General features: G+C 45.4%; 1 protein-coding gene across 6 annotated transcripts in view; it reads left to right on the top strand.

Moving 5' to 3' along the window:
• The window catches only part of prkg1b (protein kinase cGMP-dependent 1b), an 847,749-nt gene that overhangs the window by 569,984 nt on the left and 264,903 nt on the right, over positions 1 to 12,862 (top strand). For all 6 annotated transcript variants that reach the window (XM_068052493.1, XM_068052492.1, XM_068052491.1 and 3 more), the window contains one exon: positions 12,534 to 12,611. In XM_068052493.1, the coding sequence (XP_067908594.1) occupies positions 12,534 to 12,611 (78 nt within the window). The remainder of the gene's footprint in view (positions 1 to 12,533; positions 12,612 to 12,862) is intronic.

The raw sequence follows: 12,862 nt of genomic DNA, 5'->3' as shown, positions 1-12,862 counted from the left end.
GCGATAGTACATCTGCTGTCCACTTTACATTCTATCCGATATTCAGTTCTATGGACTTCAATGGAACCAAATATCAGGCAAGCTGTCCAACTGGTGGGAGATGCTATACTGGCTGCTTTGCATCCCCAAGTCAAATTTCAACCCCTTGATCTGTATCAAAGATAGATATCTCCAGTTGTACTGAGCTGTTCCCTAGGAAAAATAATAGAGATATAAAACAAAGTCCCACTTACAGCTCAGTCTATTTGGCACCACAATAAACTGCAATCTTTAAAATCCATTGGAAAATTTTGAAACATAAGTTGTTTATGTTTTTATTTTATTCTTTCATGGGATATGAGCATCACATTGCCAGTATTTGTTGCCCATCCCTATTTGCCCTTGAGAAGGCTGCCTCCTTGAACTGCTGCAGTCCATGTGGGGTAAGTACACACCACAATGCTGTTAGGAAAGGAGTTCCAGGTGTTTTACCCAGTGACAGTGAAGGAGCAGTGATATAGTTCCAACTCAGGATGGTGTGTGGCTTGGAGGGGAATTTGCAGGTGGTGGTGTTCCCATGCATCTGCTGCCCTTGTTCTTCTAGGTGGTGGAGGTAGCGGGTTTGGATAGTGCCGTTGAAGGAGCCTTGGTGAGTTGCTGCAGTGCATCTTGTAAATGGTACATGCTGCTGCCACTGTTTGCTGATGGTGGAGGGCGTGAATATTTAAGGTGCTGGATGGGGTGCCGATCAAGCTCCTGCTTTGTCCTGGACAGTGTCTCAGCTTCATGAATCTGAGGAGTCACGAGTGGTTCTAAACACTGCAATCATCAACGAACATCCCCAATTCTGACCTTGTGATGGAGGGAAGCTCATTGCTAAGCAGCTGAAGACAGTTGGACCTAGGACACTACCCTGAGGAACTCTTGCAATGATGTCCTGGCACTGAGATAATTGGCCTCCAACAATCACAACCATCTTCCTTTGTGCTAGGTATGACTCCAAGTTGTGGAGAGTGTTCCCCCTGATTCCCATTGGCTTTCTTTTTTGCTGGGGCTCCTTGATGCCATACTCAATCAAATGCTGCCTTGATGTCAAGGGCAGTCACTCTCATCTCACCTCTGGAATTCAGCTCTTTTGTCCATGTGTGGACCAAGCCTAGAATGAGATCTGGAGCCAAGTGCCCCGGCGGAGCCTAAACTGAAGTGTGACTGAGCAGGTTATTGCTGAGTAAGTGCTGCTTGATAACACTGTCAGTGACACCTTCCATCACTTTGCTGATGATCGAGAGTGGACTGATGGCGGTAATTGGCTGGATTAGCTTTGTCTTGCTTTTTGTGGACAGGAGTTACATGGGCAATTTTCCACATTGTTGGGTAGATGTCAGTGTTATAGTTGTGCTGGAACAGCTTGGCTAGGGGCGTGACTTGTTCTGGAGCACAAGTCCACAATACTACAGCTGGGATGTTGTTTGGGCCCACAGCCTTTGCTGTATCCAGTGCCTTCAGTCATTTCTTGATACCATGTGGAATGAATCGAATTGCCTGAAAACTGGCATTTGTGATGTTGGGGACCTCAGGAGGATGACAGGCTGGCTAATCCATTTGGCATTTCTGGTTGTAAATGGTTGCAAATGCTTCAGCCTTGTGTTACAATCAGATGAGGACGTGGTCCAGTGCTTCCCTCTCAGCCTTTTCCTGGTTTGGCCATAACAGGGTTTAACTTTTTAAAAAGTGTTTTAGCTTCCCCTCAGTGAGTCCTTGCTCAGTGCACTCTAATTGTATTTATAAAGGAATCAACCAGACAGGTTTTCTTAGGTTTAAACGCAAAATGTGTAAGTTTATTAACCTTAAAACTGTAACACATTTAAAACTACTAAAAATATGTGACACAACCACGTTAGCATGCATACGCAATAAACATACACACAAACAGATACAGAGGAGGAGAAAGAATTAAAGGGGGAAGGTTTGAAGTAGTAGATGGAATTCAGTTACTGGTTTTGGGTTGGATGTAAAGTCTTTGATTGAAGTTAAGTCTTGCAGTTCTCGTTGGGGCCCAGTGCACACTTTCAAACTTGTTTCGCTGGTACCAGAAGGCTCCAGGGTCTTTGGTCTTGAGGCTTAAGATACTTCCGTGGGTCCCTGGAACTTTGCATCAGAGACACAGTGGCCTTGCTTCTCTTTGGTCTTCAAAAAGCAGTCTGCCTCAAAACTTTTCTGTCTTCACAATTGAATCAATTCCCAGATTGGTCAGCAAGGTAGTCATGTAACTAGCTCTTTGTTTGAAAACAGCATTTCCTGCGAATTTGTTAATTCTGCAAAGCTTACTAGATACACTCAGTGGTGAGGGGGGGGGGTGGGTGTTGGAATGCTGGCTCTTACACAGTCAATGACTCTCAATGTCTTTTGATTGCCGCTATTGACAAAACCCATCTGGCTAATTAAATCAGGGAGTACTCCCATTGTCTCTCCATGCAACTGTCTTTCAGAATGCAAATGTGCAGCCATGTTTTCAATGGTTTTTTTCAAACAAGTTATGTTCAATGACCAGTAAACATTCAAATAGTGTCCCATATGACAAAATTAATATGTTTCCATTTGGCAGGTGTGGTTTCCGTCACACGTGTCTTTTGCACTGATGTTGTGGGCTCCCCCATCATTGAGGATGGAGATGTTTGCTGAGCCTTCTTCTTTGGCTAGTTGTTTAATTGTCCACCATCATTCATGATTGGATGTGGCAGGATTGCAGAGCTTTGATCTGAACCGTTGGTTGTGGGGTTGCTTATCTCTGTCTATTGCATACTACTTCTGCTGTTTAGCATGCATGTAGTCTTGTATTGTAGCTGCACCGGGTTGGCACCTCGATTTTAGGTATGCCTAGCGTTGGAAGGATGATTGAGAACGGGCAGAGACTGCTTGAGTTGTGTACCTATCATAACCTCTGCATCACCAACTCGTTCTTTCACACTAAACCCTGTCGCCAGGTTTCATGGAGGCACCCAAGATCGCGTCATTGGCACCAGCTAGACCTCATTGTCACAAGGCGAGCCTCCTTAAACAGTGTTCAAATCACACGCAGCTTCCACAGTGCGGAATGCGACACCGACCACTCCCTGGTGTGCAGCAAGGTTAGACTCAGACCAAAGAAGCTGCATTATTCCAAGCAGAAGGGCCACCCGCGCATCAACACGAGCAGAATTTCTCACCCACAGCTGTTACAAACATTTCTAAATTCACTTGTGTCAGCCCTTCAAAACACTCCCACAGGGGATGCTGAGACCAAGTGGGCCCACATCAGAGACGTCATCTATGAGTCAGCTTTGACCACCTACGGCAAAAGTGTGAGGAGAAATGCAGACTGGTTTCAACCTCATAATGAAGAGCTGGAACCTGTCAAGGCCACTAAGCGCATTGCACTGTTGAACTACAAGAAAGCCCCCAGCGAGTTAACATCCGTAGCACTTAAAGCAGCCAGAAGCACTGCACAAAGAACAGCCAGGCGCTGCGCAAACGACTACTGGCAACACCTATGCAGTCATATTCAGCTGGCCTCAGACACCGGAAACATCAGAGGAATGTATGATGGCATTAAGAGAGCTCTTGGGCCAACCATCAAGAAGATCGCCCCCCTCAAATCTAAATCAAGGGACATAATCACTGACCAACGCAAACAAATGGACCGCTGGGTGGAGCACTACCTAGAACTGTACTCCAGGGAGAATGTTGTCACTGAGACTGCCCTCAATGCAGCCCAGCCTCTACCAGTCATGGATGAGCTGGACATACAGCCAAACAAATCGGAACTCAGTGATGCCATTGATTCTCAACCAGCGGAAAAGCTCCTGGGAATGACAGCATTACCCCTGAAATAATCAAGAATGCCAAGCCTGCTATATTCTCAGCACTACATGAACTGCTATGCCTGTGCTGGGACGAGGGAGCAGTACCTCAGGACATGCGCGATGCCAATATCATCACCCTCTATAAAAACAAAGGTGACCGAGGTGACTGCAACAACTACCGTGGAATCTCCCTGCTTAGCATAGTGGGGAAAGTCTTTGCTCGAGTCACTCGAAACAGGCTCCAGAAGCAGGCCGAGCACGTCGACCCTGAGAGGCACAGTGTGGCTTTCGTGCAGAGAGATCGACCATTGACATGCTGTTCTCCCTTCGTCAGATACAGGAGAAATGCCGCGAACAACAGATGCCCCTCTACATTGCTGTCATTGATCTCACCAAAGCCTTTGACCTCGTCAGCAGACGTGGTCTCTTCAGACTACTAGAAAAGATTGGATGCCCACCAAAGCTACTAAGTATCATCACCTCATTCCATGACAATATGAAAGGCACAATTCAACATGGTGGCTCCTCATCAGACCCCTTTCCTATCCTGAGTGGCGTGAAACAGGGCTGTGTTCTCGCACCCACACTTTTTGGGATTTTCTTCTCCCTACTGCTTTCACATGCGTTCAAGTCCTCGGAAGAAGGAATTTTCCTCCACACAAGATCAGGGGGCAGGTTGTTCAACCTTGCCCGTCTAAGAGCGAAGTCCAAAGTATGGAAAGTCCTCATCAGGGAACTCCTCTTTGCTGACGATGCTGCTTTAACATCTCACACTGAAGAGTGCCTGCAGAGTCTCATCGACAGGTTTGCGGCTGCTTGCAATGAATTTGGCCTAACCATCAGCCTCAAGAAAACAAACATCATGGGGCAGGACGTCAGAAATGCTCCATCCATCAATATTGGCGATCACGCTCTGGAAGTGGTTCAAGAGTTCACCTACCTAGGCTCAACTATCACCAGTAACCTGTCTCTAGATGCAGAAATCAACAGGCGCATGGGAAAGACTTCCACTGCTATGTCCAGACTGGCCAAGAGTGTATGGGAAAATGGCGCACTGACATGGAACACAAAAGTCCGAGTGTATCAAGCCTATGTCCTCAGTACCTTGCTCTGTGGCAGCGAGACCTGGACAACGTATGTCAGCCAAGAGCGATGTCTCAATTCATTCCATCTTCGCTGCCTCTGGAGAATACTTGGCATCAGGTGGCAGGACCGTATCTCCAGCACAGAAGTCCTCGAGGCGGCCAACATCCCCAGCTTATACACACTACTGAGTCAGCCGCGCTTGAGATGGCTTGGCCATGTGAGCCGCATGGAAGATGGCAGGATCCCCAAAGACACATTGTACAGCGAGCTCGCCACTGGTATCAGACCCATCGGCCGTCCATGTCTCCGCTTTAAAGACATGAAACGCGACATGAAATCCTGTGACATTGATCACAAGTCGTGGTAGTCAGTTGGCAGCATTCGCCAGAGCTGGCGGACAGCCATAAAGGCGGGGCTAAAGTGTGGCGAGTCGAAGAGACTTAGCAGTTGGCAGGAAAAAAGACAGAAGCGCAAGGGAAGAGCCAACTGTGTAACAGCCCCGACAATCAAATTTTTCTGCAGCACCTGTGGAAGAGCCTGTCACTTTAGAATTGGCCTTTATAGCCACTCCAGGCGCTGCTCCATACACCACTGACCACCTCCAGGTGCTTACCTATTGTCTCTCGAGATAAGGAGGCCAAAGACAGTCTTGTATTGTAGCTGCACCAGGTTGGCACCTCTATTTTAGGTATGCCTAGTGTTGCTCTTGGCATGCTTTCTACCTCTCATTGAACCAGGGTTGATAACCCCAGCTTGATGGTAATGATAGAGTCGGGGTTATGCTGCGCCATGAGGTTACAGATTGTGGTTGAAATACAATTCTGCTGCTGCAGATGGCTCACAGCACCTCATGGATGCTCGGTTTTGAGTTGCTAGATCTGTTATGAATCTATCCCATTTAGCATGGTAATTGTGCCACATAACTCAGTGGCGGGTATCCTCAGTGTGAAGATGGGACTTTATCCCCACAAAGGTTGTGTGGTGGTCACTCCTACCAATACTATCATGAAGAGATGCATCTGCAACAGGGCGAGGCCAAGTAGGTTGTTCCCTCTTGTTGGTTCTCTCACCACTTGCCGCAGGCCCAGTCTACTTTGCAACATATCACACCATGAAGTATTTCACATAGAGTCATTGAGTCATTACAGCACGGAAGGAGGACATTCGGCCCATTGGGTCCATGCTGGCTCTCTGCAGAAGAATCCAATCAGTCCCATTCCCCCACTTTATTCCCATAGCCCTGCAAGTTTATTTCCCTCAAGTGCCCATCCAGTTTTTTTTTTTGAAATGATGCATCATCTATGCTTCCACCACCCTCGTAGGCAGTGATTTTCAGGTCATTACCACTCACTGCGCAAAAATGTTCTCCCTCACAACCCCCCTGCATCTCTTGCCCAAAATGTTGTATCTGTGTCCCCTAGTCCTTGTGCCATCAGCTAATGGGAACGGCTTTTTTGTCTACCCTATCCGAACCTGTCATAATCTTGTACACCTCTATCAAATCTCCCCTCAATCTCCTTTGCTCTAAGGAGAACAACCCCAGTTTCTCCGATCTAACCTTGTATCTAAAATCCCTCATCCCTAGAACCTTTCTGGGAAATCTCCTCTGCACACTTTCAAGGACCCTCACATCCTTCCTAAAGTGTGGTGACCAGAACTGAATGCAACACTCTAGTTGTGGCCTAACCAGAGCTTCAGTATAACTTGCCTGCTTTTGTATTTAATGCCTCTGTTTATGAAGCCCAAGATCTCATATGTTTTGCTAACTACTCTCTCAATATGTCCTGCCACCTTCAAGGATCTATGCATATGAACCTACAGGTGCCTCTGTCCCTGCACACTCTTTTGAACTGTACCATTTAGCCTCTATTGCCTCTCCCTATCCCTTCTGCCAAAATGCATCACCTCACACTTCACTGTTTCAAATTCCATCTGCCATTTGTCTGCCCATTCTGCAAGTCAGTCCATGTCCTGTGGCAGTTAATTGGTATCTTCACTGTCTGCCATACCTCCAAATTTGATATTATCGACATGACTAACCAGAGTTACTTAGTCAAGTGCAGTGGCTGCTGTTAGATAGACAAGTGTTGGGCACATATTACCACATTTAATTGTTGCCAGAGCCAATACCAACTTTGGCCGTCAGTAAATACTTGGTCACTACCAGGTGTGATTAAACCCTCGGAAAGTTACAGAAAAATGTAGAAGTGGCAAAAGCCACAAAGTGCTCCACAAGGCTAAAACTGGCAACGGTCTCCCACAGAGTCATAAGGCATAATGTTTCAAACCGGGATCAACCAGGGGATAACAGGCGGTTCACAAGATTGTCAGACTTCTGACCATTTGGAGTCTAGCATCCCGTACATAGGAGCATTGTATCTTGAGAATTCTACAATCTGTATCTTTTCTGTGCCTGTTAGTAAGTTATTTCTGTTGCTGTTCACTAATAACATCCTCTGCAATATAATACACACTATTGCTTTGGGTAGCTAATGCTTTCTTTCACATGTTGGAACAGAAGTGTGTCAAAATTTGCCCTCCCATACTAAAACATTTGAAAAACACTGATGTAAATCATCCATTATGCACCCATTATAATTGATTATTCTTGCACACACTTCCTGACCTCTAATTGGATGTACCGGTGGTCTCAAATTTCACAGCAAATTGAGGACAGGCCTGATGACTGCCCGCGAGGCAATGATGCTTGTGACAGCTTGCTACATTTATTGATGCTACCAGCAACTTGCTGTGAAGTGTTTTAAAACAACTTAACAGCACTTACTTGCAGCATGAATAGTGTCAGAATTTCACACTGTGGCCCCTGACCCCACTAATCTGCCCCTGTGAGTACCACAGCCTGAAATTCAGAAGGGCCTTTTACCTTTCTTAAATGTCCTACAAGCTATTTGTCCAAATGTTCTTCTAAAACCCATTTAATTGAATAGAATAATGGGGCAGTGGGAGTGCAGTGCATTATAATTTGATGACTGGGTTCATAATTCGAGGATTCAACCTGCAAGCTTATCCAAACAGATACAATGGCCATTCCCTAAGCCACTATGCTTCATTTAGTGCTTAACTGTAACTGAGCTTTTACCTTAGACTCTATGGAGGGAATTTTAACTCCTGGGCTAAGTGAATGAGATATGCAGCCAATTTTAAGACGCTGGGCATCATTTAAATGCAGCAGATAAGCTGCCTACTTGAAACAAGCCCATTAGAGGCAGCTGTTCGGGATTCGGATGACAACTGGCTGCCCAGTTGGTGCTCAGGTAAGTTGTTTGAAGGGGATGGAGTGGGGTTAGCTTTTGTAAGGAAGTTGTGAAGAGGGGAATCCTGGGCAGTAACAGTCCAATGTAAGTGATCAGACCTTGATTTGCATCTACTTATGAGGTGAATATCTGAGTCAGGTGGGCATATCAACTACCCAGTTAAGCATCAATAAAGACCAGGAGGTGGAAACAGATGTGTACCGCTTTCCATTTTAATTCCCATTCTACTCAGTTTTGACCAGGCTGAGGATGTTAAAATCTCCGCATTATTTCTCATTGAATGGATTGCACTTCTGAACTGGTTGTGCATAATGACGAAACAAATGTACATCAGAGGTGGCGCATTACAGAGCGTGAGGTGAGATTGGAGTGGAGGTATTTTTGCGGGGGGGAAGAATGAAGGATTTTCACTCCGTACCTGCTCAGACCATATGCAACGTGGGAGCGCTTGAAGCTGACAGTGGACAAGCAAAATAAAGCAATCCATTCATAAGGGCACAGAAATAGATAGATCCCTAAACTTCTCATTTTAATTGATGTCTCACTCCTTTTGCTTCATTTCTCAAGTCATGGAACATAGATACATTGGGTAATTATGCAAGTATGCACCATACTTTTTAAAATGCCATTTGAGTCCATTGAAATTAATGATATTGTTGCGAGTTTTCAGAACTATGCTGGTGATGGGTGAGACTTCCCACCGCTGATGCATACTCAGAAAATTACCCATATCATTACTTTAATATTGTTAGAGAGGAAATGCATGCAGTCTCCATGCTAAACCAAGGGCTAAATGTCTTCAGCTCTACTCCAACTCTACCTTGAGAATGTTGCTTTGACACAGTCATGATTGCCTTTAATAAATGTTGGTGTTACCAATGCTGCCTCTTTGACTCCCTCTTGTGTTTGAACTGCTGAGCAAATGCTTCAGAGTTACAGAACATGAGTCGAAGTTGAGAGTTAAATGTAAAAATGTTTGTGTTTCAGTAAACAGTTCAGCACGTTTGGGGATTTAGAGCACATATGGCATTTACTTCCCCTAGCGGCCTTGTGGGTAAAAGCACCCTTTAGAGAGACTAGAAAATGCAAGGTTGCATTTATGGTTTGCTAGAAACATAGGAGCAGGAGTAGGCCATTCAGCCCATCGAGCCTGCTCCACCATTCAATATGATCATGGCTGATCATCCACTTCAATGCCTTTTCCCCACACTAACCCCATATCCCTTTGTCACTGGCATTTAGAAATCTGTCAATCTCTGCTTTAAACATATGCAATGCCTGAGCTTCCACAGCCCTCTGGGGTAGAGAATTCAAAAGATTCACAACCCTCTGAGTAAAGAAATTTCTCCTCATCTTGGACCTAAGTGGCTTCCCCCTAATTTTGAAATTGTGTCCCCTGGTTCTAGACTCCCCAGCCAGGGGAAACATCATACCTGCATCTACCCTGTCTATCCCTTTAAGTATTTTGTCGGTTTCAATGAGATCACCTCTCATTCTTTGAAACTCGAGAGAATACAGGCCTATTTTCCCCAATCTCTCTTCATAGGACAATCCCGCCATCCCGGGAACAAGTCTGGTGAACCTTTATTGCACTCCCTCTATGGCAATAATATCCTTCCTAAGGTAAGGGGACCAAAACTGCACACAGTACTCCAGGTGCGGTCTAACCAAGGTTCTATACACTTGAAGCAAGACTTCGCTACTCTTGTACTCAAATCCTCTTGCGATAAAGACTAACATACCATTAGCATTCCTAATTGCTTGCTGAACCTGCATGTTAGCATTCACTGACTTATTGACGAGGACACCCAGGACCCTTTGTACATCTACATTTTTAAATCTCTTACCATTAAAGAAATACTCTGCACATCTGTTCCTCCGACCAAAGTGGATAACCTCACATTTTTCCACATTATATTCCATCTGCCATGTTCTTGCCCACTCAATAAGTCTGTCCAAATCCCCTTGAAGCCGCTTTGCATCTTCCAGACAACACAAATTCCCACCTAGTTTTGCGTCCTCCCCGAACTTGGAAATATTACATTTGGGCTCCACATTTTTTTTCATGGGACGTGGGCATCGCTGCCTAGGCCAGCATTTATTGCCCATTCCTAATTTCCATTGAGAAGGTGGTGGTGAGCTGTCTTCTTGAACCACTGCAGTCCATGTGGGTTAGGTACACTCACAGTGCTGTTAGGAAGGGAGTTCCAGGATTTTGACCCAGCGATAGTGAAGGAACGGCGAGATAGTTCCAAGTCATGTTGGTGTGTGGCTTGGAGGGGAATTTGCAGATGGTGGAGTTCCCATTCATTTGCTGCCCTTGTCCTTCTAGGTGGTAAAGGTCACGGATTTGGAAGGTGCTGGCTAAGGAGCCTTGGTGCGTTGCTGCAGTGGATCTTGTGCTGCCACTGTGCGATGGTGGAGGGAGTGAATGTTTGTGGATGGGGTGCCAATCAAGTGGGCTGCTTTGTTCTGGAAGGTGTTGAGCTTCTTGAGTGTTGTTGGAGTTGCACCCATCCAGGCAAGTGGAGAGTATTCCATCACACTCCTGACTTGTGCCTTGTAGGTGGTGGACAGGTTTGGGGAGTCAGGAGTTGAGTTACCCACCGCAGGTTCTTAGCCTCTGACCTGCTCTTGTAGCAACGATATTTATATGGCTACTCCAGTTCAGTTTCTGGTCACTGGTAACCCACAGGATGTTGGTAGTGGGGGATTCAGCAATCATAATGCCATTGAATGTCAATGGGAGATGGTTAGGTTCTCTCTTGTTGGAGATGGTCATTGCCTGGCACTTGTGTGGCATGAACATTACTTGCTACTTATCAGCCCAAGCCTGGATATTGTCCAGGTCTTGCTGCATTTCTACACTGACGGCTTCAGTATCTGAGGAGTCACGAATGGTGCTGAACATTGTGCAATCATCATCGAACATCCCCACTTGACCTTATGTTTGAAGGAAGTTAACGTTTCAGGTCTGTGACCTTTCATCAGAACATGAAAGGTCATAGACCTGAAATGTTAACTCTGTTTCTCTCTCCACAGATGCTGCCTGACTTGCTGAGTAATTCAAGCACTTTCTGTTTTTATTCCAGATTTCCAGCATCTGTAGTATTTTGCTTTTATATAAATTCTCCTTTTTTTTAATTCATTCATGGGATGTGGGCGACGCTGGCCAGGCCAGCATTTATTGCTCATTCCTAATTGCCCTTGAGAAGGTGGTGGTGAGCTGCCTTCTTGAAACACTGCAGTCCATTTGGGGTAAGTATACCCACAGTGCTGTTAGGAAGGGAGTTCCAGGATTTTGACCCAGCGACAGTGAAGGAACGGCGATATAGTTCCAAGTCAGGATGGTGTGTGACTTGGAGGGGAACTTGCAGGTGGTGGTGTTCCCATGCATTTGCTGCCCTTGTCCTTCTAGTTGGTAGAGGTCGCGGGTTAGGAAGGTGCTGTCTAAGGAACCTTGGTGCATTGTTGCAGTGCATCTTGTAGATGGTACACACTGCTGCCACTGTGAGTCGGTGGTGGAGGGAGTGAATGTTTGCAGATGGGGTGCCAATCAAGTGGGCTGCTTTGTCCTGAATGATGTCGAGCTTCTTGAGTGTTGTTGGAGCTGCACCCATCCAGGCAAGTGGAGAGTATTCCATCACACTCCTGACTTGTGCCTTGTAGATGGTAGACAGGCTTTGGGGAGTCAGGAAGTGAGTTACTCGCCTCAGGATTCCTAGCCTCTGACCTGCTCTTGTAGCCACGGTATTTATACCTGACTCTGCCTGTAATGGACCCACATTTGTCTTAGACAAACATTTCTTTTTTAAGTACCTATAAAAATTTTTACAGTCTGTTCTTATGTTTTTTGACAGTTTACATTCATATTCTATTCTTCCTTTCTTTATCAGTTCCATTCATTGAATTAACTGACCTCTGCTGGGGCAGTGGTGGGGCACGACTAAGTGCCTCAGTACCAAGTGCATGGGGAAATAAGCCCAGGCTAGTAGGCTTAATTGTAACCCAGTGACCCCTAATGGAATGTGCATATGTGTAGACATTGGGCCAAGACAGGATCAGGCTGGACTGTGATGGATTCAACAGTTGAATAACCTGACAATACTCACCATTAAGGCTCACTCAGGTGCTGGAGGGCTTCAGGAGAGGAAAGGGGGATAATATAAACATAACCATGTGAAGCTGCTTTTGAATGTTAACTGATTCAGCATTGCAGGATTTTGATCTGGTGTTCATGTTCATTCACCAGTCATTGAAATTGTCCTACCTCAGTGAACCAGCTTATCATGCAATTTGCCATTGAAAATCCAGGAGAAGTTGTGATGGATTTTGTTTCTTTTTCTCACAGACATATTATGAAGATGGAGAGTACATTATTAGACAGGGAGCTCGAGGAGACACTTTCTTCATTATTAGCAAAGGAAAGGTAAGTTATTTCTGGATGCTAACATTATTGGAAGGCAATACTAAGGAATTATAGTCACTTACAATGTCAGTCAAGCAAACGTGTGTAGGATCTTTAAGGCTGCTGGAATTGATTACTGTATATATTACTACTGAGATATTCAAACACAGGGGGAAAAGCTAACAATAGATTAGATAAAAAGCAGCAGGCCGAGGATGCAAACTGAACTTTTGCTTAAAACTTCCAATTCACAACAGCATTTGTCCAGCTAT

The sequence above is a fragment of the Heterodontus francisci genome, chromosome 20, assembly GCF_036365525.1.
Source record: "Heterodontus francisci isolate sHetFra1 chromosome 20, sHetFra1.hap1, whole genome shotgun sequence".
Classification (NCBI taxonomy): Eukaryota; Metazoa; Chordata; class Chondrichthyes; order Heterodontiformes; family Heterodontidae; genus Heterodontus; species Heterodontus francisci.
This window is presented reverse-complemented; position numbering and strand designations above follow the sequence as displayed.